This window comes from Aythya ferina (assembly GCF_964211825.1).
Source record: "Aythya ferina genome assembly, chromosome: 26".
In the NCBI taxonomy this organism is placed as follows: domain Eukaryota; kingdom Metazoa; phylum Chordata; class Aves; order Anseriformes; family Anatidae; genus Aythya; species Aythya ferina.
This window is the reverse complement of record NC_140324.1, coordinates 6,081,006-6,105,784: the sequence shown is the minus strand read 5'-3', so window position 1 is coordinate 6,105,784 and position 24,779 is coordinate 6,081,006. Positions and strand designations below refer to the sequence as shown.

Sequence of the window (24,779 nt, the reverse complement as noted above, 5' to 3'; positions counted from 1 at the left end):
GACAGCTGGGGGTCCCATGGTTGGGGGTCCCATGGTTGGGGGTCCCATGGTTGTGGTGCCCCTGCCGTGGAGCTGGGCTCACTCCAGGGTGTGTGAGGAGCTCGCGCCCCTGGATTTCTTCACACCGCCGTGGTTTGAGCCTCGGCCCGGGCTTCCTGTGTCAGTTTGCCAGCGTTTACCCAACAAAACTGTCAGCGGGAAAAGGGGGAGCTGGGGAGGGGGGCAGCCCCGGCCCTGCTGAGGGTCGCTCTCAGCACCCCCGGGGTTGCGTGGGGGTGCTGGGAGCGGGGCGTCTGGCTGGGACCGGGGGACCCCTCCTGGGGACGGCGGGGCTCAGCCCATGGTGGGGGGCTCAGCCCGGGGCGGGGGGCTCGGGCAGGAGCCGGCAGCGCCCGCGGCCCCCCGGTTCCTCGCAGCCGGACCCGGCTTCGGGGTCCCCGCAACCCCGAAAGCGGCCGCGGGAGCGCCCGGGGGCGGCGGCGGCGGCGGGCGGGGAGCGCCGCGCCCCGAGGCCGGGTGAGGGGCGGCGGCAGTGGCGGGGCGCGCCCGGCAGACGGAGCTGTGCGGGAGGCGGCGGCACCGGCGCGGCCCCGCCATCCCTGCGCATCCCGCAGCCCCGCCGGGGATGCCGCCGCCCGCCGGGCCCTGAGCGCCGGGACGCCGGCGGCCGCCGGCCCCGCTCCGCCGCGCCTCGCCCGGCCCCCCCCCATCCCCCCCCACCCCAACGCCCCCGCCCCGGACCCGCGGAGCCCGCCTGGAAGATGGAGTGAGTACCGGGGCCGGGCCGCCCCCCACCCCCCGGCACCCCCGCACCGGGCCGCGGGTCCCCCGGTGCCGCGCACCGCAGTGCCGGGGCGGGGGCCGGAGCTCCGGACCCCTCCCCCTCTCTGCTCCCCATAGCGGGGTCGCGGTACCGAGGGCTCGGGGAGGCGACACCGGCGGCTCGCGTGTCCCCCCCCCCGACTCGGTGCGGGGCTCCCGGACCCCCAAAACCGGGGCTCGCGCCCCCCCCCCCCGCCGGTCCCGGGGCCTCGCGTCCCAGACCCGGGGGCTCGGGGCCCCCATCCTCGGTGCCGCGTCCGCCCCGGTGCCGGGGGCTCGGCCCCCGCTGCTGCTCGGTGGGGGCTGCCCCCGGTGCCTGCCCCCCCCCCGCCCTGCCTCGGGGTGCCGGGGGGCGGCGGCGGGGGCCCGGGGCTGGCGCGGGGGCTGCGGGGGGCGAGTCCCTGCTGGGGGGGGGGGGGTGGAAGGGCGGCGATTTGGGCGGCTCGGACCTGTTGTTGCTGCTGCGTGTGGCTGGGGGCGAGTGGGTGGCGGGGAGCCCGCGGCCCCCTCCCTGCGCACGCGGCCCCCATCCCTCGGCGAGGGGCCTGGGGGGCAGCCCCGGGGGCTTCTCGCGGCCCGGTTCCTGCCGGGGGGGGGGCTCCGGGCGAGCCCGGGGATGCTCTCCCGGCCCCGACCTTCTTTGTGTGCCGCGGTGGGGCCCTGCCCCGCTCGGCTGCTGCCTGCGGCCGGCTCCGGGCTGGGCGCGGGGCTCCGCGGGTGGATGGGGAGAGGGGGGCACGGGTGGGGGGCGCCCTGCCCGTGCTGGTCGTGCCCCTCGGGAGGGCAGGGGGCTGCTGCTCCACGCCAGGTGCCAGCGGGGGCAGCCCCATCGCACCCAGGCCTTCCCTTCCCTCTCCGTGGCTCCAGCCCCCCCACGGCACGATGGGGACCCCGGCATCTCCTGGGTTTGGCACCGGGGATTTGGGGGGCATCCATCCAGCCCAGCCTGGGGGCCTGCTCCTTGTGACTGCCTCGCCCTGCACCAATTAATGGGCTGCCTGCTAATGAGGTGCTGGGTGCTCGACTGGTCCTGCTCGGCTGCCGGCTGCGGTTTGGGGGAGCCCTGCTGGGGGTGCTGGAGGCGGTCGGGGTGATTGCTGCCTGCTGTTGGGGTTGGATTCTGGCTCGCTGAAAGTGGTGTGGGAGGCACCAGCAGGGTCCTGGGAGGGTTTCAGAGGCCTGGGTGCAACGTTTGGGATGGAAATGGGGAGGGGGCCAGCCCCCAGGCCTGGTGACAGTGCAGGGCAGCGCGGCAGCTCCTGTCCCCAGCTCCCCCACGCCACATCTCCCGGCTCCACTCCTCCCTCCCAAGCCCCTCTGAAACCGGGGGCTGAGGGACAGACCCCGCTGGCTGCCCCCAGGGACAAGGAGCCCTTTGGGAACGTGCCAGGGCTGTTGTCTGTGTGCTGGAAATACCAGACTGTTCCTCCTCTTGACTAAAATCCCCGCTAGGGAAACGTGCCCTGGAGGTGAGAGGTGAGCACGGGGCTGAGCAGTGAAGCAGAGCCCCAGCGTGCACGGCTTCTGTTTGGGCAGCTTCAGCGCAGCCCCTCCTGGGCGCTCAGGGTTTGTCTCTTCTGGAGATGGGTCTTGAGATTCTGGGCTGGAATACATGTGCAAAAGTTACTGCTGGCTGCCGTGCCGACACGTGTTCTCCCTGGGCAGCTGTGGGTGTGTGAGCAGACCTACAGCTCCAGCGCTCCTGCACTGGCTTCCACCGCGGGTCAGTCGTGCTCTGCTAAATTCAGACCCTGGTCGCTGGGATGGGGGCGTAGGAAAGCCCCGGGTCAGGAGAGGCCCATGGCAAAGCGCTCCCTGGACCCAGGCCTGGCTCTGCGGCCGCTAATGCGCGCTGGGCAGCGTGCTCTGAGCTTGGGCTGGCTCTTGCCTTTCCTTGGCATTGGCAGCAGCTGGAGGAGGGTGCTGGCCGCGGCGAGCTGCTGGTGCCAAGGGAGGTTTGGCTAAAAGCTTCCAGCTCTGTAAGAGCTGCTGGTCCCATCGGGGCTGCTCCGCTGTCCTCTGCTCCTGCTGCTATTGATGCTGCTGAGTAGCTGGAGATTTTGCATCTCCACTTCTGGCTGCTCTCATAGCTCTTCCCTGTGCCTTGTTGTGCCTCCCGCAGCCTTCTGGCCTCCTCGGGAGCTGGGTGCTCTCCTGGTCCTGCCCTTCCCCATCGTCCCTAGCCCTGACCAGGAGCCAAGAGCCTTGCAGAGGGGGAGGAGGGAGATTTCAGCCCTGGGGGTAACCTGGGGGCTCTCCCGCTGGGTGGGACTCGGGGTCCTGCTCTCCCCTCCACGTGCCTCTGTGATGAAGTTAAAACCCAGTCCACCGTGGTTCCCAAATGTCCCGGAGGAAGCCATAAAGCTCGGCCGCAGACAGCCGCACAATGGCACCGCAGCCCCCGCGCCAGGAACCGGGGCTCGGAGCTCGGCCCCGCAGCCACCAGCCGTGGCCCCGCGGCCCCTCAAGTGCGCCGGGCTGGGCAGGAACTGGAGCAAGAGCAGGTTTCCTTGGGAAACTGCTGCTGCTAGCTCTCCTGGTTCCTGGCCAGAAATAGCCACTTTCCCCTGCGCTGGGGGGGCAGCTCACACCTTCCGCACCGCGCCGGGCTCGGCCAGATGGGCTTCGGCACTGGAAGTGGCTGCAGTGGGGCTGGGGCGGGCGGGCAGGGGGCTCTGCCTGGGGGAGCCTCTCCTGGGCCCCCCACACTGGTTGCTGAAGAGCAAGGCTGGGACGTGGAAAGGACGGGCACAGGTCTGAGGGGTCAGGACAGGCCTGAGGGAGGGCACAGAGCTCGGGGCTGGAGGCAGAGGTGGTGGCGGGGAGCCTGATCTTCCAAGTCTGTACTTAGCACTCGCACCCACTGGGAGGGGAGCGGGGCCCCTCAGGCCCCAGACGGTCCCAGGGGATGAGGATGAGGCCTCCAGCAGCCCTGGAGCTCCAGTCAGGGAGGGGAGCCCAGACTGGACCTGCTCCAGGCAGGTGCTTCCTCGTGCGGAGGAGCTGGACGTGGTGTGAGGACAGAGCTCCCCGCCGGGGGCTGCGGGTGCTGGCTCAGGGCTCGGTGTCCTGCCAGGGCTCTGCGCATGAACAGCATCCCTGCTGGATGTGAGGAGCCTTGTGTGCCTTCATCTTCCTGGCGCTGGCGTGGGAAAGCTGCGGTGCCTCGAAGGAGCGAGGAGCGGGGACAACGTGACACCGCCGGGGTGGCCAGAGCCGAGCGCCACATCCCCGGCTGGTGCTGGAGCTGCTGGGCTGCCCGGGGGGGAGGCTCTGCTCTCATTCATAAATCGTGTGGGTGTTTCCTAGTGGAGCCTTGCTCCTCTAACTGGAAGGGAGCTGGAAACCCAAGTGTTTGGAGGGCACTCGAACCATTGTTTGAAAGATCTGTAATTTTCCAATCAAACTCTCTCCTTGAGCCTCCGTTCATCAAATATTCATAGGATCCATTTTCTCCTGGCACTCCCAGCCCACGTCTCAGCCCCGAGAATCAATCAGGCAGCTCTGCTGCTCTAATGCATCCTGCGTTTTCAGGAGCTGCCACCCCTCCTCCCGCCTCCCCCCCCCAATCCCATCCCCTCCCCAGGCAGCCCGCGGGCACCCGCAGGGCTCCGAGCAGCCCGGCTGCGCACAGCGGGGGCCCGGCCTCTCCTCGTCCCTTCCCTTCCAGCCTGCTGGCTGATGATTTATTTGCCTTTGCTGTCGATGGCTGTCGTCCCCGAGCTGCTGCAGCCCCCTCCCCTCCGAACCCAGCTACGGGTGAGGGTGTTTGAGGGCGGCCCTGCTGTCCAAGGCGGTGCTTTGGGGGGCTCGCGTCTGCCCCACGGCAGCAGCACTCGGGGCCTGCTTTCCCCGGGGGTCTGGCTCTTGGTGTACACCAGCACCCCTCCTGCGTGGCTGCCTGAGCTGCTGCTGCTTGCACCCGTGCTGGGCCCCGCACCAGGGCTCGTCTCGCCGGGGCCTCTCCCTGCCCTGCGCTCTGGCTCGGAGCTGAGCGGGTGGGAACGGAGCGGAGGTCAGGGGAGCGGAGGAGCAGCTTGAAACGGCTCTTCGCACATTTGGATGAGCTAATGGGAAAAAACAGAGGAAGGCAAATAAACATTATTGTTTCATGTCAGGCGGGGAGGAGACAAAAGGTCACGGGCTTCCCTTGTGATGGTGGAAACAGCGGCATCAGCAGGGCTGGAAAGAGCTGGAGAGCCGGGCAGGGAGCGCGGTGCGTGCTCGGGGCGCGTGCGTGCGCACACGTGGGCGCGTGGCTCTGCCCGAGGACTGCTGCCGTAGCAGGGGGAGTTCCCCCGGTGCCGTCTGTGCCCCCGGTCCCAGCGACCTCATTTGTTGTGCCACGGCCACGAGGTGCATCGGAGCCTGCTGGAGGAGCTGCCCCGGGACGGGCAGGGCTGGGATGTGCTTGCAGAGGGCAGCGGGCGAAGCATGAACCTGTTCGCAGGAGCGCACGAGACCGGGTGAAATGAGGCGTGGCGGAGGAAGGGGTTGCTTTGTTGTTTTTTTTCTGCCCTCAGGGTTCCCGAGGGGGGTGCCGGCCCCAGACTTGGTGCCCCAGGGGGCTCCTTTCTGCCCCTCTGGGCACCCCGGCTGAGGCCGGAGCTTGGCGCTGCCGAGGCCTCCCGGGGAGCCCTGGATCTGCCGAGTCCTTGGCCCGGCTGTGCCCTGGCCCCAGCCCTGCTGCTGGGCCCCCTCGGTCCCCGGGGCACAGCATCCTCCCTCCCGCGTTGCCATGGCGCCGTTGCCAGGGCGCCGTTGCCATGGTGATGTTGCCAGGGCGCCCGGCTTGGCGCGGCCAGCCCTCATCCCTCATCCCTCATCCCTCATCCCTCATCCCTCATCCCTCATCCCTCGTCCCTCATCCCTCGTCCCTCATCCTGGGGCTGCTGCCCCCCGGGACAGCTGGGGCTGGGGAGCGGCTGCTCGGGGGGAGCCTGGGATGACCCCAGCCCCAGCCCACCCCGGGGCTCCACTCACCAGCCCCCAGCCCTGGGGGCCCTATGAAGCGCGGTGACCCCCCTGGGATGGTGCAGGGCAGGGACTGGGGGGCTGGAGGGGGCTGTAGGAGCTCCCCCGCCCACCCTTCTGCCCCCACGCCCTGTCCCCATGGGTAGGGGTCTGGGGGCTCCGGGATCAGCCCCACCCTGCCCCTTCTCGGGGTCTGGAGGTGAGGGATGAGTGCCCGGGGCCTTGTGGCAGGGCTGGGGTGCACCCGGGGCTGGGTCCGGGGGGGCAGCAAGGGGGCGTCCAGCCTGTTCTGCGTCTTTCCCTGGGCCAGGAAGATTCCTGGCGTTCACCCCGGGAATGCAGAGGCTTCAGCAAATAATGGAAAATAAAGAGGATGGAGGAAAAGCAGAACAGAACGTTTCAGGAACACTGAAAAAGTTTGGATCTGTTGCACGGGGCAAGATCCAGGAAAGAAGCGGGCTTTGGTCCAAAGTCCTCCGAGGCCGGGGTGCCGAGAGCTGGGCTCGGAGGGTGCCCCTGGCCCCGGAGCAGGGTGGTCCTGGCACGGGGCACCCCGGGGCTGCCTGGTCCCACGGCTGGGGAGGGCGTGGGGGGCCCTTGGAGAGCCCACGGGTAGGGGGCTGCTGAGGGGTGTCTGCAGGGCACAGGCGGTCTGGGGGCTGCAGGGGGGTCCGGATGGCGGGGATGGAGCGGGGCCGGCCCCCGGTGCCCTCCGCTTCCTGCGGGACAGGGAGCAGCTCGCAAGGAGCAGGGGTGAGAACGGCACCCGCGGACGCTCCGACTCCCTTTGGGGTTTTCAGTATTTAATTTCCCAGCTCGGGCGCAGCGTGGGGACGGCAGGCGGGCTGCCAGCACGCTGACAAATGGAGGCTGCTGACAGCGGGCGAGCGCATGCGTGCGTGTGCAGAGCAGCCACGGCATCACCCCGAACTGCACCAAAATAACCGCCCCAAAGCGGCACCGGCCCCGCTTTGTTTGTCTGGCCCTGATTTCACGCGCTGCCAGGATCCGGGTGCGGGGGAACCGCTGCCTTCCAGGGGGAGGAGGACGGAGGCGGGGGGGGCTCCTCTCATACCAGCGGGACGTGGGGCCAGGCCCGGCCCCAGGGAGGTGCCGTGTGTGGGGAGCAGGTGAAGGTCACCGTGGGGCATCACGTTTTCCATGACCCCTTCAGGAAATGTCCCCGTTGTTTTTCCGGGGCTTTCTGGAAAGCGGCGATGTTTTGCATGCCATGGAAATGTTTTGCTTGGGGTGGGGATGGGGAAAACAGCCTGAACACAGCACCGTCGGAGGGCAGCTGGGAGGGGATGAGCAGAGGGGCACTTGCAGGTCCCTGCTTGCTCTGGGAATGCTTCGGGGCCACCGCAGCCCCTCTCCGTCCCTGGCGGGCAGGACGGTCTGCGCTCGCTCTGAGCGCTGCAAACCCTCAGGCCCAGCCCTGTGTGCGCAGGGACAGGACCCGCAGGGGGCGGTTGGTGTCTCACTGTCCCCCGAGCCTTGGCCACCCCAGCTCCAGCGCTCCCAGCCAGGGCCGGAGCTCCTGGGAGCTGCGAAAATGGGTTCGCACTTGGCCCGTTTCTCCCCGAGACTCGCTCCCTTTGCTCCTGCCCCCTCCTGGGCTCCGCCGTCCCTCGCTGTGGCGAGCAAATGGCAACGATCCATCGCCTTACGCCACCGCCGAGCCTCCCACCCTAATTACTGCCGCAGCTCAGCGCTTCGTTAGCATCGGCTGGCACTCAGCCCGCCTGCTCCTGGCGGCACCGCAGCCTCCCCAGGTCGCAGACGGGCCCCGGGCGGGCGTCTCCAGCCCGGCTGCGCCCGCACCTGGTGCTGTGCAGCACGTCGGGGCCGTGTGTCTGTGCACGTCCGTGTGTCTGCGCCTGCATGCGCGTGGCCGGGTGTCTGTGCACATCCCCGTGTCCGTGCTCCTTGGTGTGTCCGTGTCTGCACGCGTGTGCCTGTGCGCACACAGCGGAGGGGTCTCTGTGCAGGAAAGGTGTCGGCAGCCAAGGAAGGGGCTCGCCATGGGCAGTGCGAGGCGGGTGGAGCAATGGGTGGCCAGAAGCGCCCCGCTCCAGCACCTCCGTGGGTACCACGTCCACCTGCGTGCCGCGGGGTCACAACCAGCAGCACGGGGACGGCGGCGAGCAGGGAGCCGGTGCCTGGAGGAGACGCGCGGGGCGAGGAGTCCTCGGCTGCGGGGTGGTGAAGGGCAGGGGAGGCAGCAGCTGGCGGAAGGGACGAGCTCGGCCTTTGTCTGTGCGCGGTGTCCGGCACAATGTCTGCATTCAGCGCGCTTCACAGCCGCTCTGTGCTCTCTTGCAGGGCCGTGGAGACCAGCACCCTTCAGCAGGAGAGGCTGCAGGCCATCGCGGTGAGTCCCCTCGGGCGAGCAGGCAGCACCTGGCTGCTGGCCCCGTGTCCCGGCCCCAAGGAGGTGACCCCCCCGGGACCCCCGGGGCTTGGTTCTGCACCTCTGGACCAGGGGCAGAGCTGGCGGCTGGGAGGGTTAATTAACGAAGTGGCACCTTGATGAGCCACGAGGGGGAGGGAAACGAGTGAGGAGCCCCCCTTTGCCCTTCCCGAGGGCTGGGGCTCGTGCAGGACCCGGCCCTGTGTGGTGCAGGCTCTGCCCTGCCCCTGCCCCTGCCCCGCAGCAGCTCCCTGGCCCCCGGTGCCGCCGGCGGCTGCCAGCTCCCCGCTCCCCATCCCCATCGCTATCGGCCGATCTGCGCTGTACAAAGGGCAAATTGTTTGGGGCCAGAGGAGGAAAAAAAGCGAGTGACGCTTCCCGGGACTGGGACTGACTCTGCTAAAATAATCTGGACCGACCCCAGGATGTGCAGCGAGGCGGGGCCGGGGGAAGAGGCCGCGCGGGGCTGGGTTCCCGACGCCGGCTCTCGCTCAGCAGGGCCAGGCGCAAAGAGCCCGTGCTCTGCGCCCTCCGTGCCTCAGTTTCCCCCAGCGCTGGGCTGGCGAGGTGCAGTCCCCGGGGGGGGGGGGGGCGGATGAGGGGCTCCAGCCATGCAGACCCGAGCCCAGAGGCTGCCCCCCCACGGGATGGAGGCGCCCCCCCGCCGGCCGTGCCCGCTGCTGCCCCTGCCCCAGGCCGACCCCGGCTGTGCCGCTGTCCCGTCCCCGCAGGAGAAGCGGAAACGCCAGACGGAGATCGAGAACAAGAGGCGGCAGCTGGAGGATGACCGGCGGCAGCTGCAGCACCTCAAGGTGAGGACCCCCCCCCCGGGGACCCCTCCTCTGCTCCAGGGATGGGCCGGAGCCCCCGGCCCTGGGGGCGGCAGGACCGTGACCCCCTCCCCTGTGCTCCCCAGTCCAAGGCTCTGCGGGAGAGGTGGCTGCTGGAGGGGGCCCCGTCCTCCGCCTCCGAGGAGGATGAGGCGATGAAGAAGCAAATGCAGGAGGATGAAGTGAAGACCAAGGAGCTGGAGGAAACCATCCAGAGGTAACGGGGCCGGGGGTGGCGGCGTGGGCTGGTGCTGGGGAGCCCGCAGGGAGCCGGGGATGTGCTTGGAGGGTGCCCAAGCCCCCCGGGCAGACAGGAGGCCAGGAGGCAGCTGGGTCCCCACACTGGACCCCACGGGCGCTGCCACCATGCTCAGGACGAGCGGGGCTGGCTCCCCGGGCACCCTTGGGTGGTCGTGACAGGAGGTGAGGGGGGACAGCCCCCTCCCAGCCCCCCGGTGCCGGGGCGCTGATGGGGAGAAAGGGGCAGGGACCCCCCAGCGGTGTCCCGGCAGCCCGGCAGGAATGCACCCGGTCCTTGGCTGCGCTCATTAATTACCAGTTAATTACCGAGCATCCGAGCGGGGCGGCCAGGCACGAAGGGGGCTTTGTGTCCGTGTAATGGTGCGGGGCATTCCTCCGGGCTGCAGGGGGAAAGGGCAGCTCGCGGGGAGACGGAACCAAAGGCTGGGCGGAGGTGCCCTGGTTTACACGGGGGGGACATGGGGGACATGGGGGGGGCTCTGGGGGCCGGGGGGGGGCTTTGCCGGGCCGATGGCCGGGGCTTTTTCCTGGGGAATGTGATCAGGATGAACGTTTCTGGGAGCAAAACGTGGATGAAGAGGGGTCACCCTGTGCCACCAGCTGATGGCAGGGCTCAGAGCCCGTGGGGGTGTCTCGGTGGCGGTCTGTCCGTCTGTCCCTGGCTGCGTGGCGCTGCTCCGTGCTCCCCGGTCTGAGCGCAGCACCCGGCCCGGTTCCTCCCCCAGGCTGGAGAAGGAGCTGGAGACGCTGGAGAACAGCAGCTCGGTGGCGTCCACCAAGGAGAACCTGGCCGAGGTGGCGGCGGTGCCAGCCAAGGAGGAGAAGGCCGAGATTGTCCCCAACGCGCAGAAGGTGGGCACGGCCAACCCCCTGCGGGGCCGGGTGGGCAGGGGGTGAGGGGGCGAGGGGCTGCGTCTGGGGGGGGCTGTGCCTGGTGCCTCACCGCTGGGGCTGGGTGCACGGCGCAGTGCGTCCCCTGCGGCTCCTGACCTCGCTCTTCTGTCTTGCAGAGTCCCCTGGGCACAGCCGTAGGTAGGTGACCCTGCACCCCCCGTCCCCCTTGCAGGGGGAGCCCATCCAGGTGGCAGCAGGAGGCTCTGTCTGCCCCGGGGCCCTCCCGTGGGCGCGTGTGGGGCACGTGGGTGGCTGGGGATCGGCTCAGGGCGTCGCTTCTCCTCTCCACCCCCAGCCAAGAAGGTCTCCAGCAGCCCCATGAAGGCGGTGGAAGGCACCGACATGATGAAGGCAGGTACGTGCCCGCTGCCACACGAGGAGCACTCCCTCCCGGTCGCTTCCCTCCTCCTGCCCCGCGGCATCTTTCGGCTCACCGCCCTCAGTGCTCAGCCCGTCCTGCAGCCCTGCCACCAACGATCCCCGCCGCTCCATGAGTTTCCAAGCCTAGGGCATCAAATATCGGTTATTTGCATCGGAGGGTTCGTGTTCAGTGGGATCCCGCGGTTGTTTTGCAGTTCAGGGCCCCCATCCCCTCCCCATTCCATGTCTCTGCTCCAGTTTCATCCTTTGCCTCCTGCTGTTTGTGGCTTCTCGGTGCGAGGGAGAGCAGAGACGCGGGGCCGGGGCCGGGGCTGCCTGCCCGCGGGGGCTTGCAGAGGCACAGGGAGCAGGCAGGGGCTGCGGGGCTGCAGCAGCCGGCACCGAGCCGCCCATGCTGGGACGGGGCTGGAGCTCCTGCAGAGGTTTGCTCTGGTCTGGGGATGCTCAGACCGGGCTGCAGCACCGCGAAGAACCTGGCTCTGTGTCCATGGAGCCGAGCGCCGCCGGGCTGCGGTGACCCCGGTGCCTGTGGGGAGCAGCCGGGGAGCTGAAGGATCGGTGCCGAGGATCGCCCGTCCCATGGAGCGCAGGGGCTGCCCTGCCCCCTTGGCCAGCACCAGCGCCTTCAGCACCGCTTCCCACGAGCGTGATCCTGGCCCCGAGCCCAGGCCCCCGCGGGTGGCCCCGCTCGCTGGCTGGACAGACGGAGGTAAGGGGATGCCGGCAGCACCAGGACGGTGAGAGCCCCGTGGGTCCCGTAGGAGGGCTGTGCCCGGGATGTCGCACCTGCCTCTGCCTCCACTCCTCCTCGCTGCAGCCTGCTGCCTTGCTAACGCCACTGAGCACCGCTGAGCACCGCTGAGCACCGCGCCGTGCCGCTGCGCCTGCCCGCTGCTGGCTGCTGAGCACGGGCTGGGGAGGGCCGGGGCCGCCGTGACGCTCACTGTGCTCTTTGTGTCCCAGCCATGTACTCAGTGGAGATCACGGTGGAGAAGGACAGAGTTACTGGGGAGACCAAGGTCCTGTCCAGCACCACCCTTCTCCCCCAGAACCATTGTCTGCAAGGGGTCAAAGTGTACGAGGATGAGCTAAAAGGTAGGGCCCCATCCCGCACCGCCGGCAGGCGTCAGGAGCACAGGGCAGGGGCCGAGGGACCAGCTGCCCGAGCATCCCGTGGGCACCAGGGTGAGGAAGGGCCGGGGTGGCTCCTGCTGCCTCCACCGGCTCCACGGGGGAACTGGCTCAGGGCAAGCCCTCGACAGCCCGTCCTGCGCCCCAGCCAGCCCGGCGTGGGAGCCAGCCCAGCACCGTGGTGTGGACAGTCCTGAGGGGCCAGCCTGGGTTTGCACGTCAAGGCCCTGTGCTGATGGGGAGCACGGAAGAGGATCTGCTGTGTCCAGAGCCCCAGGAGCTCTGTTAAACCAAACAGCGTCTCACCAGTGAGGTGATGGCACCGGCATCGCGTCCATGTCACGGGCACCTCCTGGCCAGGGACAGGATGGGGCTGAGCAGCTGGGCTGCTGGGGATCCCTGCAACCCTGCGCCACCCAGGCTGGCAGCACAGAGCCCATCCCCTGGGTGCAGAGAAGAAGCAGCTATAGGGAGCAGTGCCTCCTTTTGGGGCACCCCAGGAACCTGCTTTGATGGTGCTGGTGGCACCGAGGGACGGCTGTGTCAGCGAGGACTGACTGCGGAGCTGTGGAAAACGACCGGGAGCTGCGGTGGCTGAGCAGACCCTGGGCTCCATGGGCTGACCACAGCTGGGACCCCCCGTTCCCAAGGAGGTGCTGCGGAGCCCCCTGGCAGTGAGCAGCCCGGGTCCCTCCTGACCGAGCCAGCCCTGCCTGGCCCGGTCATTATCTGTTATCGCTCGTCTGCCTGCGCTCCGTGGCTGTGGCACTGATCATCACATGATGCTCCAAGTCAAGTGGAAAATGCGATGCGCTGGGTGCATCCCTCACCGCCGAGCACGGCTCCTCCTGCCCTGCAGCGCTGCCAGTGCCCATGTGCTGCGCATCAGCAGCAGAAGACCCCATCCCTCGGCGGGCACGGGGCCACCGGGCACTGCAGGCACTGGGGCGCGGTGGGACCGGGTGCTCAGCTCGGGGACCTGCTGCAAAGCATCGCCTCGGCCCGGGGCCTGGGTTCAGAGGTGCCAAGGGCTGGGAGTGGCTCCTCAGTGGTGCCGTTGGTGCAGCCGCGCCACTCGCTGCACGGAGCAGGGGCTGGGAGGGCCGGGGGCTGCCAGGAGGTGAGCCTGGCCTGGGGACAAGGGGACAGCACGGGGGAGCCGGGCTGCACGAGCGGGGCTCGTCCCGGTGCAGTCCGAGCCCTGTCCCCGCCACCCCTCACCTCCTGCTCTTGTCCCCGCAGTGGTGCACGCGGTGAGCGCCGAGGCTGGGGCCCTGCAGAACGGGGCGCACCCGCTCAGCTCCTCGGAGGTGGACGAGCTCCTTCACAAGGCGGACGAGGTGACCCTGAGCGAGGCCAAGGCGGGCGAGGAGGCGGCCGGCAGCGCCCCGTCCAGCCAGAAGCCGACGCCGCGCAGGGAGATCACGGGGCTGCAGGCGAAGCCAAGGGAAAACTCCACGGCGCTGCCGCCGGGCGAGGGCGCGGAGCCGAGCCGGGAGCAGCCGGTCACCATGATCTTCATGGGCTACCAGAACGTGGAAGACGAGAACGAGACCAAGAAGGTGCTGGGGCTGGAGGGCACCATCAAGGCCGAGCTGGTGGTGATCGAGGACGCCGAGAGCAAGCCGGAGCCAGCGGGCAAGGACCACGCGCCGCCCAACGGCACCGCGCTGGAGCCCGCGGCCGCCCCGCAGCAGGGGGAGGAGGCCCCGGGCGGGCAGAAGCCGGGCGCCAACGCCACGGAAGCCAAGGAGGCCGAGCAGGACATGGACGCGAAGAAGCAGCGCTGCAAATGCTGCACGGTGATGTGAGCCCCGCGGCCGGCGAGAGCAGGCTGCCCCCGCTGAGCCCCTTCGCCCCCGCTCCCCAGGCCCGCGGCCCCGCAGGACACAGGGTTACTCCCTGGCCAGACACAGCCCCCTTTTTTCTGAAGAACCGGGGAAATCCAACGCGGTGGCTGTAAAGCCGAAGGCGGCAGCACACCGAGGCCGTGGCATCGCTCGCCCCGTCTGTCCAACGCCCGCTCCGTGCGACACCCCCAGTGCTGCGTGTGATATTTATTAGAGACCCCCCCCCCCACGCCCCACGTTTCGCCTGCCCCTCCCCACGGCCCTGCCTCACCCCGGCGCAGACACCGGGAGCGTTTCCCTCCCTCCTCCAGCAATTTCCCACCCGCCGTTGGAAGACGGACGCCGGCCGGGCCAGGGGTCAGAGACAAATCCAGCAGCCGGCAGGACCCGTGGTCACCCAGCCCGCGGCAGGCACGGCGTGAAGCCCCCCGCCAGCCCTTCCCCTGCACCTCCAGCGCCGTCTCTCCAGCACATCCCTGGCCCGACTCCATCCTGGGTGCTTGGCCATCGTCGGCTCCATGATGCTGGGCTCGGCCGGGCTGTCGGAGCGGTGCCAGGAGCGTGCAGGGTGCCGTGGACCAGGCACAGCTCCCCCGGGGCGGGCGCAGCCTGGGTCCGTGCAGGGAGCCTGGCTCCGCTCTCCTGGACTCTCCTCTCCATGCAGGGGCTCCTCGCCCTGCTGCTCGTGGTGACGGCAGCCACCAGCCAGGTACCGCCACCGCCACCGCTGCCGTGGGGCCGTTCCAACACCTCATCTGCCCTGCCGGTGTCACTGGGCTCCAGCACCCAAGGGGGGCGAGCGGGGCCGTGTCTGGGTGCCCACCGCCTACCCAGGAGGGTGGCGATGGCTGGGGGCAGCGAGCAGCGGGGGAGCGGGGGGTCCCAGCCCACGGGGATGGGATCAGGGCTTGGACCTGCCTGTGACACCCCGCAGCAGTGGGAGGGTGGCCCAGAGCCCCCCAGCCCTGCCCTGGGGTGGCCCCTGCGCCCTCACCATGTCCTCCTGCCCCAGGCAGCTTTGCAGAGCCAGCTTGCGGGTCACCAGTGTCAGGTCCCCAGCCCAGTTCACCCCAGGTGCTGGGACTGGGGCCTGCTGGGGGGACTGGTGTCCCGTGCAGGGTGTCCCTGGGACGCTGTCTCTGCCCTGGCTGGCAGCGTGGTGGAGGTCGGGGCCGTAGCCCCGTGCCAGGACCGCCAGCAGCCTCCCCGCTCCCCTGCCCCACGCCCCAGCCCGTCGGCGGGGATTTCACCACCAGCATTCGTGTTTCCTCCCCACTGAGACCTTCTGGGGCAGCAGGGGGGGCTCCACCGTGGCTAGCCGGGCACCCCTGGGTGCTGAGCCTGGCCCAAACCCTGGGAGCTGCTGGCGAAGCATCCAGCGCGGGCAGGGCTCCTGCTGGGAGCCCCCAGCTCCCCCAGCCCGGTCCCCGCGGTCCCGGTCCGCATGGGTCCCTGCTGCAGCACGAAGCCGGGGGCCCTGCTGCCACGTCCCAGCTGCTGCCCCAGTGCCACCGAGGCTGCGGGTTTACCCCAGTTGTGTCTGCAGGGCAGGGAGCAGGGGCTGGGGGCTGCGGGGGCTGGCGGTGCTGCAGTGCGGGGTCTCCTGGGGGGGGCCCCGTCCCTGAGCCGTGCGCCAAAAGCCTCTGGGAGAGGCAGAGCCCCGTGGGGGCAGGGGCAGAGCCTCTCCTGCCACCGGCAGGGACACGGCCGGCGGACCCCCGGTCCTAGGGCGTGTGTGATGTGGGGGGCTGGGGCTGGATGCTGGGGGGCATCGGCCCCATTAATCCCTGGGGGTCAGGGCTGGGTCCCCCGCGGGGTCCCACGTCACCTCCCACCACCCCTCCCCGGGTGCTGATCCCAAACCAGGCCCCCTGCCGCCCTCGGCACCCCCAGCCCCCCGGTTGCCTTCGGACCCAGCGTTGGCCCCTGGCAGAGGCAGGGTCAGGATCAGGCCCCGTGGGGCTGGGGCTGTGGGGGGGCAGCAGCAGCGAGGAGCCCGGCCGTGCCCCAGCCCCGTCCCGGCGAGCCCCGCGCCGTCCCCCCGCCTGGCTCAGCTGAAGTGCACTTCCCGCGCCCCCCCCGTGCTTTTTACTTGTGACGAAGCCGTTTGAAGTTCCCCCCCTCCCTGACACCCCCCCCCCCCCCGTTGTTTGTAAGACACCCGAACCGAGCAAATAAAACTGTGTGAACAACCAGCCCCGCGCCTCCGCCTCTGCCTGGGAACACCTCGGCCCCACTGCTCGCACCCCGAGGTGGGCGCCGGGCACGGGGGTGGGAAGGGGCCGGGAGGGGGGTGCTGGGGAGGGGACGGTGGCCGGAGGTCGGGTCCATCCCCATTGAGCACCGCGGGGTAAGGCGGTGCACCAGCGGGGTCGGGAGCAGGGTCTGGCCCCGTCTCCCCAGGCCCCCCGTGCTGCCCCCCCCCAGCCGCACTGCCTCGGCTCCGTCTCCTGCCTGGAGGCTTCCCGTCAGCCTCTGCCCTTCGCCTGCTCCACGAGTGCAAGGGTCGCGGGCAGGGGTATTTGTGCCGGCACGGCTGGCAGCAGCCCTCCTCGCCTTGGCAGCGTTCCCGTGCCTGCTGGCAGCGGGGCTGTGCCGGTGCCCCGTGCTCTGACCCGGGCTCCCCATCTCCTCCCCGCACCGGCACCGAGCGCCCTGTACCCCCTGGATCACCGGGGCTGAGCCCGTGTGGGGCGGAGGCAGAGGTGCTGGCTGGCCGGGCTCCAGCGCCACCAGGTCTCCCTGCGGGATAAATCCCCCTGCTTCCTCCCGGCGGGTTGCCAGAGGCACTCGGTCAGGGTGACAGCCAGCTGGGTGCTGCCTTTGCCACCTGCGGCTGTGCCCCGGAGGTGTCCGTCCCCGGAGCGACGCTGACAACACAGGAGGGAGATGTTCAAGTACACCCCGCCGTGGCAGGTCCTCTGTGCCACCCTGGAGCCCAGGGCGCAGGTAAGGGCGGGCAGCCTGCCTGTCACCCCCGCACTGCCGCGTCCCCAAGGTGGCAGCAGGGGATGGGGAGGGGGCACCGGGATGCTGGGAGGAAAGGGAGGCTGCTGCAGCTGGCAGGCACGCACTGGTGAAGATGTGGCAGCCTGGGCTCCTGCTTGTCACAAGGGGATGGTGCTGGGGTCAGGACCCCCCGGGGACCACCGCTGTGCAGCCGAGGGTCTCTGCCCGCCTCCAGGCTGGTGGGGGTCCCACGGAGCTCGCCCCAGGCCGGGCTCAGGGAGGGCAGCGCCGGTGCTGGGATCCCAGGGGTCATTCTGGGCAACGGGGCCCCGGCCCTGCCCGCTGGCAGAGCTGCCCGGTGCCAGCCCCGGGCTGTGCACACATCCGCACTCGCCTCAGGGTGTGGTGCTCGCCCGTGCCCCGCGGCCGCTGGCGTGGACTTTGTCTCAGCCCCACGGTAAAACAGGCACCGCGCTCCCTCCCGGAAACGCACAGCCGCCCGTGGCCGCGCCGGAGGCACCATCCCCGCACCCAGCAGGTGCCGGCTGCTCTCCCTCAGGAGCGGGACGGGTGCCACAGGCCGCGCAGGGTGAGTCGGGTTTCCCAGTGCCCCGCAGCTGGGGCGAGTCGGGATTTACACCCCTGCCCTGCTCGGGCCTGGGGCCGGCAGCCGGGGCTGGGCCGTGCGAAGGGAGCAGGGTCTGGCGGGGCGTGGGGCTATGGCAGGGGCCGCAGGATGAGGACGTGGCCAGAGGGCGAGGATGGGGACATCCTGCCCCAGGTGCAGGCGCAGCGAGGGCAGAGCACGGTGGCACGGGGGGCACCACCCAGGCCGGCCGTGACGCCTGGTGCCAGGCCGGGCAGGGTGCCCTCGGTGCTGGCTGCTGGCGGCGCTGCCGGGCTCCGGCATCCGCGGCCCAGGGCAGCAGGAGCACTGCAGCCACCGTGGGTCTGTCCTCGCCCGTCGGATACAACAGCTCGAGGTCTCTGTACCAGCACAGGGGCTGCTCCCCGCTGCCAGAGCTGCTTTGGTTGGTCCCCAGGCAGGACGAGAGCCGAGGGGGCTGGCGGGGGCAGCGGGGCCGGGAGCACCGGGGCTGCCACGGCAGCGAGGGCGCCCGCCCCAGCCCTGCCTGCGCAAACAGGGGGTTATCAGGCAGCTGGCACGGGGAAAGCTGGGCCGGGAGAGGCCCCATGGTGTAAACAGGAGAGTGCGAGCGGCCTCAGCGGTGACTCCCTGCTGTTTGCTCAGCCCACGGGCTCCTCCGCACGGCTCCCGGCAGCACCCCGGGGCCAGGCTGCGGCACCCGCGGCTCCCTGAGCACTGGGGATGCTGGTGGCCAACTGGCCGTGCCCCCACGCCGCCTCCCCGCTGGGGGCTGCCTGCTCGCAGGGAAGCAGCACGAGCTCTTCCCCTGTTTGTGCTCCTCCATGGGGAGATCACAGCCACACAGCCAGGGTAGAAGAGCGGCTGGCACCCCCCTGCTCTTTGGGGTTTCGGGGCTCTTCGGTGCCGCAGTTGTGACCGTGGAGAGGCAGAGGGTGCCCAGAGGAGGGGGCAGCGGTGCATTAGCACGCCAACACGGTGCTGCAACGCGCAGCACGGCGCTGCCTTGGCACACGGCCGCATTGGTGCCCCAGCACGCTGCTGTGCCGGTGCACTGCTCGTTGGTGTGCACCAGGGGCCGTGGGCCAAGGGCACGGAGGCTGTGCAGGCGTGGGAGCCGTTGGCAGCAGGGCGATGGGTGGCGTGGGGGGGGGGTGGGAACGGGTCATTGAACCCAGGCCAGCGATGAGCCCAGCTGAATTCTTGGAATTCCTCCACGGGGCTCAGACTGAGCTTATCAGGGCCATGCAGCCCTGGGCCGCCCCGGCAGCACCCACACCCCACCGCCAGCCGGCCAAGCCACTCCCCGAGGACGCAGCTCAGGCGGGTGCCACCCTGGGGCACGGGGACCCCCGCGCCGATGGCTCCAGGACAGTAAGTGCGGCACTGGGGGCACCGGCGCCACGCAGAGGGGTGAGCGCAGGGGGTACGCGCGTACCCCAACCCTATCCATAGGTGGTGCGGGCATGGGGCTCGCTGGCTCGCTCCTGGGTGTCCCAGGCGTGCCGGCAGGACTGGGGGCACAGGGGCCTGTGTGCACGGGGTGCGTGAGCACAGAGCAGGCAGGGGCCAGGCAGGCGATGCCTCGTCTGTGCCCTGGGTTTGTGCCAGTGCCACCAGGTGCCGCAGCCCAGGGACGTGGTCAGGAGCTGGGGCACTGCCTCCCCTGCCCCTCGCCGGTGGGTGCCACTGCTGGGCACAGCGGTGCCACGAGGATGGCAGCGCCGTGCCGTGCCCACTGCTGGAACCCCGGGGTGGGGGGACCCTGGGAAGCACCTGGTGTGTGTTTGATGGTGAGGGTGGCCGATGGGCGCTGCGGTGCTGCCCGGCCCAGCTCTCCCCAGTCCTGCACCCCCAGGGCTGAGCCGGGTCAGGCTCTGTGGGCACGGCTCTGCCTGGGGCTGGGCCTGCCGGGGGTGCTGCCCCCCCCCGCTCCTCTCCTTGCCCCCTTCTCCTCCTGCTGCCAGCAACCCGAGCTCCCCAGCGCTCCCAGCAAGGACTTTTGCCCCCTCCAAACACGATTACCCGTGGGCAAGTTTTCATTACCCGTGTCACCACAGGCTGTAAACGGGTAATAATGAGTTATGGGAAGGAAAATAGAGGCTGTGGGAATCCAGCTGGGCACGGAGCAGCTGGGGGGGGCATTTCCCAGCAGAGCCCAGGCCTGTTACTGCTGAAGACAGTGGGGTTAAACTGTGCAGGGGCATCTCCCTGCGCCCTGCGACACCCCAGCTGCCCCTAACGCTGTCAGCGCTGCCCAGCCCCAGGTGCTGCCCCCCGGGAAAGGCTGAAATAGCCCCGGCTGAGGGGCTGAGGAGGGGCTGTGGATGCGGCAGGGGATGCACGGCCACAGCTCCCCGACCCCCACTTGGGGAAGCGGTGGTGGGGTCGTGGTGACAGCACTGCTCACCCGGCCCCCTCGGAGCTGCGGCATCCCACTGGGACCAGTGTTCCCTGCTGGGGGCAGGGACCCGCCTGGGCTGCCCCTCCCTGCCCGGGCACCCACTTTGTCACCAAGCTATGGCCCGGTTGGCAGCGAGAGGACCCACACCAAGGTCAGGGCAGGCGTTTCCTCCCGGTGTGCGTGACAGATGGGTTAAAGTCCCATGCTTTTTATGAGCCATGAAACCGTTTTTATGATCCTTGCTGTTTCAATAGTCTCAGAGACTTGGAGCTTCCTTCCCATAAACACGCAAGGAGAAATTCCAGGCAGAGGTGGGCACGGTGTCATCAGTGCCTGTCCCAGCTGTGGGCACACGTCCCCGGTGCCACCCACGGTGGATGTGTGCCGAAACCCACGGCCAGGGCGAGGACAGAGGGGACTGGGGACGGGATCTGGATGTTGGCTTTTGGGCAGTTCCCTTTGAGAACAGAGAGCTGACCACTTCTGTCCAACAACTGCCGTTTCTGGGTAAATGGAGCAAATTGCTATTAAGACGTCTTTATCTTGCCTTACTGGTGTCTCCCTGTGGGCTCGGATATCACCTGGGCACTGCAGAGGATGAGTGCTGGGTTGGGGAGGGAGCTGCGCCGCTCCGACTTCTGCTCCTTGAGCTTCTCCCGACGGCTTTTCTCCCCTCCCGCCTGCAGGGCCAGCAAGATCCTGCCCTCTGCTCAACACCTCTTCAGGTGAGCCCGGAGCCCGAGGGTGCCCGCGAGGCCGAGCAGTGCCCCCAGCCCCAGGAAGGCTCAGATTTGGATGCTGACTCCTGCCGGGAGATGGACAGGGTCACCAGGCACCTGGTCTTCCAGCTCCCGCAGACGGCGCACCGACACGACCACGCGCCCGCGGATGGCGACGACGACGTGTTTGGGTCCTCTCAGTACGGCAGCCAGAGGGTGGAAAATGGCTACGAGTGGAGAACGAGGCTGAAGTCGCCCTCGTATTTCCTGGATGGTGGAAAGGACGTCTGGACCCCTTCCCCAGACAGGGAGTCCAGGCTGGAGGTGGTTCGGTCGGGAAGCCTGTACGACCTGAGGGCCTACAGGGGTGAGAGGAAGCCCTCGAAGCTTTATGAGGATGACGAGCAGGAACAGTACAGGCTCCATCCACCAAACATCTCGCCCGAGAAAGCAAAGGAGCTGGAGGACGAGAGGAGGGAGGTGATCCGGGGGCAGGTGGTGAGGAAGAGCTCCACCATGGCCGAGAGGTGGAGCTCCATGGATGAGCTGAGCTCCATCAACGCGGGCGCGGGCGGCCAGGGGGAAGGCAAGCACAAGGGCACCAGCACCTCCAGCTTCGGCATTTACTTTGACAAGACATCCTCGGGGAGGGCAGCAACGCCCATCGACCCCGAAAGCATAGACAGGGAGCAGATCAACTTCGCCGCCGCCCGGCAGCAGTTCCTGATGCTGGAGAAGACCAGCCCGGGCTCCCTGCTCAGCCCGGGGCAGCACGCCATGTCTCCGAAGCCAGAGGCGATGACAAGAATCTCTAGGCAAGAGTGGCAAAGTCCTGAGACCGCCACGAAGGCTGAGAGAGGTTACGGCGACGCCGGTGTGCCCGGCCAGGGCAGGACGGACACGAGCACTTACCAGGTGTACAACGTCTCCTACAGGACGCCCGTGAAGGCGGAGGGTTACGCTCAGGGAAGGGATGATGCCGGGAGGTTATATCACACGGGGAAAACATCCAGCCTGACCAAAGCGTCGTCCAGAGACGACCTGGACTCTGGCTTGGGGGAGATGTACACCGAGGGCAGCACAGGCTACGTCAGCAATGGAAGCGTGGAGGTCTTCAATGGCCTCGTGGAAGTGAGGAACAGCAGCAGCAGCCCCGACAAGGAGCTGAAGGCCAGCAACGAGACGCCCATCGAGCGGGAGATCCGCAGGGCACTGGAGAGGGAGGAGAACCTCTGGAAAGAGAGGGGCATCCAGCGGCTGACCTCCAGCAGCGAGCTGGTGGAAATCCAGACCAAGCCTCTGCTCTCCATGCACGCGTCTCCTGTTCCGGGCAGGAAAGGGAAGGACAAAAGCCGCGCTTCCTTCTACGTCCAGCGGGAAATAGAGCAGGAAACCAAGCGCGAAGAGGATCTGAAGAGGCAAGGGCGGCTGCTGGGGCTGTATGACCGGGGGACGCAGCAGGAGCTGGACGAGCGCAAGAAGGTGTTCGAGCAGGAGGAAACCCCCCCGCCCAAACCGGCCCCCGCGAGAAGGGCAGAGGAGCGGAGGAGCTGGGTCCACGAGGAGCAGCCCTCGAGCCACGGCTCCGGCCCCGCGGAGGACACGCGGGCCGGGAGAGCCCTGTCCACCCACACGGTGACCCTGACGCGCTCCCAGGCGGCCCAGCCCCGCTCCGTGCCGCCCGCCGGCGAGAGGGGCCGCGGGGAGCCCCCGGCGCACGACCACGCTTCCGCCAGCGCCGGCAGATGGGCACGTGAGGATTCCCAGGGAGGAAGGCTTCCCGGCTCCACCCCGAGCCCCGCGGGAGCGGGCGTCCTGCGCAAGGAGCACTTCTCCTTCCCCTTCTGGAAGCCCAGGATCTCCTTCGTGGACGACATGGGGACGCAGAGCCCGCTGAGGAGGGAGAAGGGGCCGGACGGGGAGGACGGCCGGGACGAGCAGTACACGCTGAGGACGTGGAAGCCCCAGACGTCGGCGCTGATCGAGGAGGAGATTCGGAGCGACCTGCAGCGGGAAGAGGAGCTGCAGGAGCAGCGCAGGCGGCGGCAGCAGTTCGAAGGCTCCTCCCTGGGCAGCAACGACGGCTTCTCCAGGGAGGGCTCCCACTCGCGCCACAGCTCAGGTAAGGGGAGGAAAGGCATCGCAGGAGCGGGGCAGGCAGCTGCGTCCTGCCCCTGCCCAGCGTGGCTCCGAGTCCCAGCAGGAGCCCTCAGCGGGTGGGCAGGGAGCCCTGGGGTGCTCATATGGAGGGAGGCAAAGCAATGAGGGAGCAAGATCCCGAGTCACAGCCTGTGCGAAATGCCTCTTGCAGCTGGAGGTGGCCTCGCGCTGCCCTTTGGGATGATTTGACAAAAGGGCCCAGAAGTGCCCGGTGCACGCATTGCCCCTTCCTTGCTGCTGGCACCCAGGGGTGGGTTCCCGGCGGTGACCACAGACCCGCAGAGGTTCGGCCCTGGGGCTGGAGCCCGGCCCCGCCGTGGGAGCCTCCATCCCCGGGGTCGTGCTCCCTGCAGCCCTGGCAGCCCGGCCCCTCTTTCTCTCCCCAAGCCGCCTCAGGTGCCAGCGGCAGCTACTCGGTGTCGGGGTCCCCGGTGCCCACCCCCTCCTCGCGCCAGGCGGGGGTCCTGGGCCTGGTGTCGTCCTTCACCCCGCTGCGTGTGGCGGCTCCCGGCCCGGACAGCAGCGACAGCCTCAGCCCCGACTCGGCTCACTCCAGCGCCTTCTAGGAGAGGAGGAGGAGGATGAAGGAGGACGGCAAGGTGAGCGCACAGGGGCTGCTGGGGCTGCCCCAGGGGCGGCAGCGTGGGCTCCCTGCCCTGCTGGGTCTGGTGCTGGAGGCTGGGGGGGGTGGAAGGGCCCCGCCATCTGCTGGGGGTCCTGGCCCAGGGGACCCCTGTGGTCCCCGTGCCGTGCTCGCACGCCTCCCCCGGCATCCCCCTGTGGCCACGGCTCTGAACCTCTTTTCCTTCCTTTTCCCAGTACGCAGGCATCGAGCCCGTGGACAAAATCAACACGGAGGTAAGGCCCCTCCTGCCCCTGGGGGACGGGGATCGAGGGGCTCAGGGGGTCCCTGCCTGGGGCGGCTGCTCCAGCCCCAAGCGGCCGGGGGGGGGCAGGCGCCGCGCGGGGCCGGACGCCAAGGGCGGGAGCCCCAGTTAGGGGGAGGGCAAGTTGTGCGGAAAGGATTGCTTTTTTTTTTTTTATCCATAAAAGTGTTTTTGTGACAAATCGTGCTTTCTGGTCCCCCCAGGTGGTGGAGAGCACGCGGGTGGGGCGGCACAAGAGCGCCATGGCGCAGCGCTGGGAGGCCGGGCTCTACGTGCGGGACGAGGACTGAGCCGCGCCGGGCGGCTGCCACCCGCAGAGACTCGCACATCACAAATTGCATCCGTTTTTAATAGAACAGATGATCCTTCCGATAAATTAAACGTGCTCGTTTGTGTCCCCCCCCCCTTTCCCCTGAGATGAAATAATACTTATGTAAGGGGGTAAGAATCAGATCACTTTCTTTTAATTTCTTCTGCCAGGAGACAGCTAGATGAAGAGAAATCATACGGTAATTTAACTTCTTTCTCATTGCAAGCTGTGTCCCTTACAAAAACAAGTTTTATTTCTGAGTGGTTTTAGGTTTTCAGGTGCTGCAGCCCCAGCTGGGAGGGTGCCTGGGCTGGAGCGTGCCGCTGGATCAACACCGAGCCAGGAAATCGAGGTTTCTGATTAAGTCAGGCAATCTGCTGAAGCGCAGTGATATCTAACATGTATTAATGCTGTTTATTTTGCTAATTTATTAAAGAGTCATTACTCTCATTCCTCCTGCTGTGTTGTTTGCCCAAACGCTCCGCTGGTTCTGCAGCTGGGGGTTAAAACGAGCGCGGGTGTTTCGGGAGGCCGGGGCCGTGCCTCCCGCTGCCGGCACCGAGGGGCGAGGGGGCCCCTGGATGGGGCCGGATCCTGCCCACCAGCCCCGGAGCCTCCCCGAGAGGCCGAGCTGTCAGCGGGCAGGAGCGAGCGCGCTGCACCTTGCATGGGCCCCCTGCGTCCCGCGGTGCTTTGAGCTCAGCCCCAGCTCATGCTCAGGGAGGTTTTGGGAGCCTCGCGGGGGTGCAGCAGGTTCCCTTCTGCTGCCGCTTCCCCTTTGGGCTCACACAGACAGTGGGGTCATGGTACAGTACATACAACCCTGTGTATGAAAAAAGAAAACTGTTTTGCAGAACCCTCTGGGTGCTCGCTTCTCTTGCCAAGGGCCAAACTGCTCCTGGCGGCTCCAGCAGGGCCCCGCCGTGCCTCCCGGTGCCCCCCGGGACGGGGCCGTGCAGCGCCCGCTGGCACCGAGCTCGGGCAAATTAATTTGTCTGCGCTGGATCTGGGTCTCTGCCCCAAGCAACTGCTTCTTAATTGAGATGCAAAGATGACAAGCAGGGGGGGAGCTGCTGGATCATCCCGGGTGGTTCTCTGTTCCTCTTGGGCCCCACAATGAAGAGGGGAAAGGACGGGGCCGTGTCCAGCCACGTCTCCGGGAATGCCCTGCGTGCTCCTGGGCAGCT

At 68.6% G+C, this 24,779-nt stretch overlaps 2 protein-coding genes across 4 annotated transcripts; both read left to right on the top strand.

Moving 5' to 3' along the window:
• The first annotated feature begins 588 nt into the window (after window positions 1-588).
• PALM (paralemmin) lies at window positions 589-15,751 on the top strand. Of its 2 annotated transcripts, XM_084499050.1 has the most exons (9): window positions 589-766; window positions 8,122-8,170; window positions 8,941-9,021; window positions 9,126-9,256; window positions 10,026-10,152; window positions 10,311-10,332; window positions 10,490-10,549; window positions 11,539-11,670; window positions 12,949-15,751. In XM_084499050.1, the coding sequence occupies exons 1-9, from the start codon at window positions 762-764 to the stop codon at window positions 13,515-13,517; spliced, it is 1,176 nt and encodes a 391-aa protein (XP_084355176.1). In that variant the 5' UTR covers window positions 589-761; the 3' UTR covers window positions 13,518-15,751. The 2 variants fall into 2 exon arrangements, with proteins under 2 accessions (XP_084355176.1, XP_084355177.1); XM_084499051.1 differs by lacking the exon at window positions 11,539-11,670.
• Window positions 15,752-16,293: 542 nt separating this feature from the next.
• On the top strand, window positions 16,294-24,042 carry MISP (mitotic spindle positioning). 2 transcript variants are annotated; one of them, XM_084499024.1, is made up of 5 exons: window positions 16,294-16,505; window positions 20,203-22,357; window positions 22,783-22,994; window positions 23,215-23,253; window positions 23,486-24,042. In XM_084499024.1, the coding sequence occupies exons 1-3, from the start codon at window positions 16,446-16,448 to the stop codon at window positions 22,959-22,961; spliced, it is 2,394 nt and encodes a 797-aa protein (XP_084355150.1). In that variant the 5' UTR covers window positions 16,294-16,445; the 3' UTR covers window positions 22,962-22,994; window positions 23,215-23,253; window positions 23,486-24,042. The 2 variants fall into 2 exon arrangements, with proteins under 2 accessions (XP_084355150.1, XP_084355151.1); XM_084499025.1 differs by lacking the exon at window positions 16,294-16,505 and adding an exon at window positions 16,956-17,094.
• Window positions 24,043-24,779: the final 737 nt, after the last annotated feature.

Coding starts and splice junctions, on each gene's coding strand:
- MISP (XM_084499024.1), top strand. CDS start 16,446: ATGTTCAAGTACACCCCGCCGTGGCAGGTCCTCTGTGCCACCCTGGAG. Junction 16,506..20,202: donor CCCTGGAGCCCAGGGCGCAG/GTAAGGGCGGGC, acceptor TCCCGCCTGCAG/GGCCAGCAAGATCCTGCCCT. Junction 22,358..22,782: donor CCACTCGCGCCACAGCTCAG/GTAAGGGGAGGA, acceptor TCTCTCCCCAAG/CCGCCTCAGGTGCCAGCGGC.
- PALM (XM_084499050.1), top strand. Junction 9,257..10,025: donor CTGGAGGAAACCATCCAGAG/GTAACGGGGCCG, acceptor TTCCTCCCCCAG/GCTGGAGAAGGAGCTGGAGA. Junction 10,333..10,489: donor TCCCCTGGGCACAGCCGTAG/GTAGGTGACCCT, acceptor CTCCACCCCCAG/CCAAGAAGGTCTCCAGCAGC.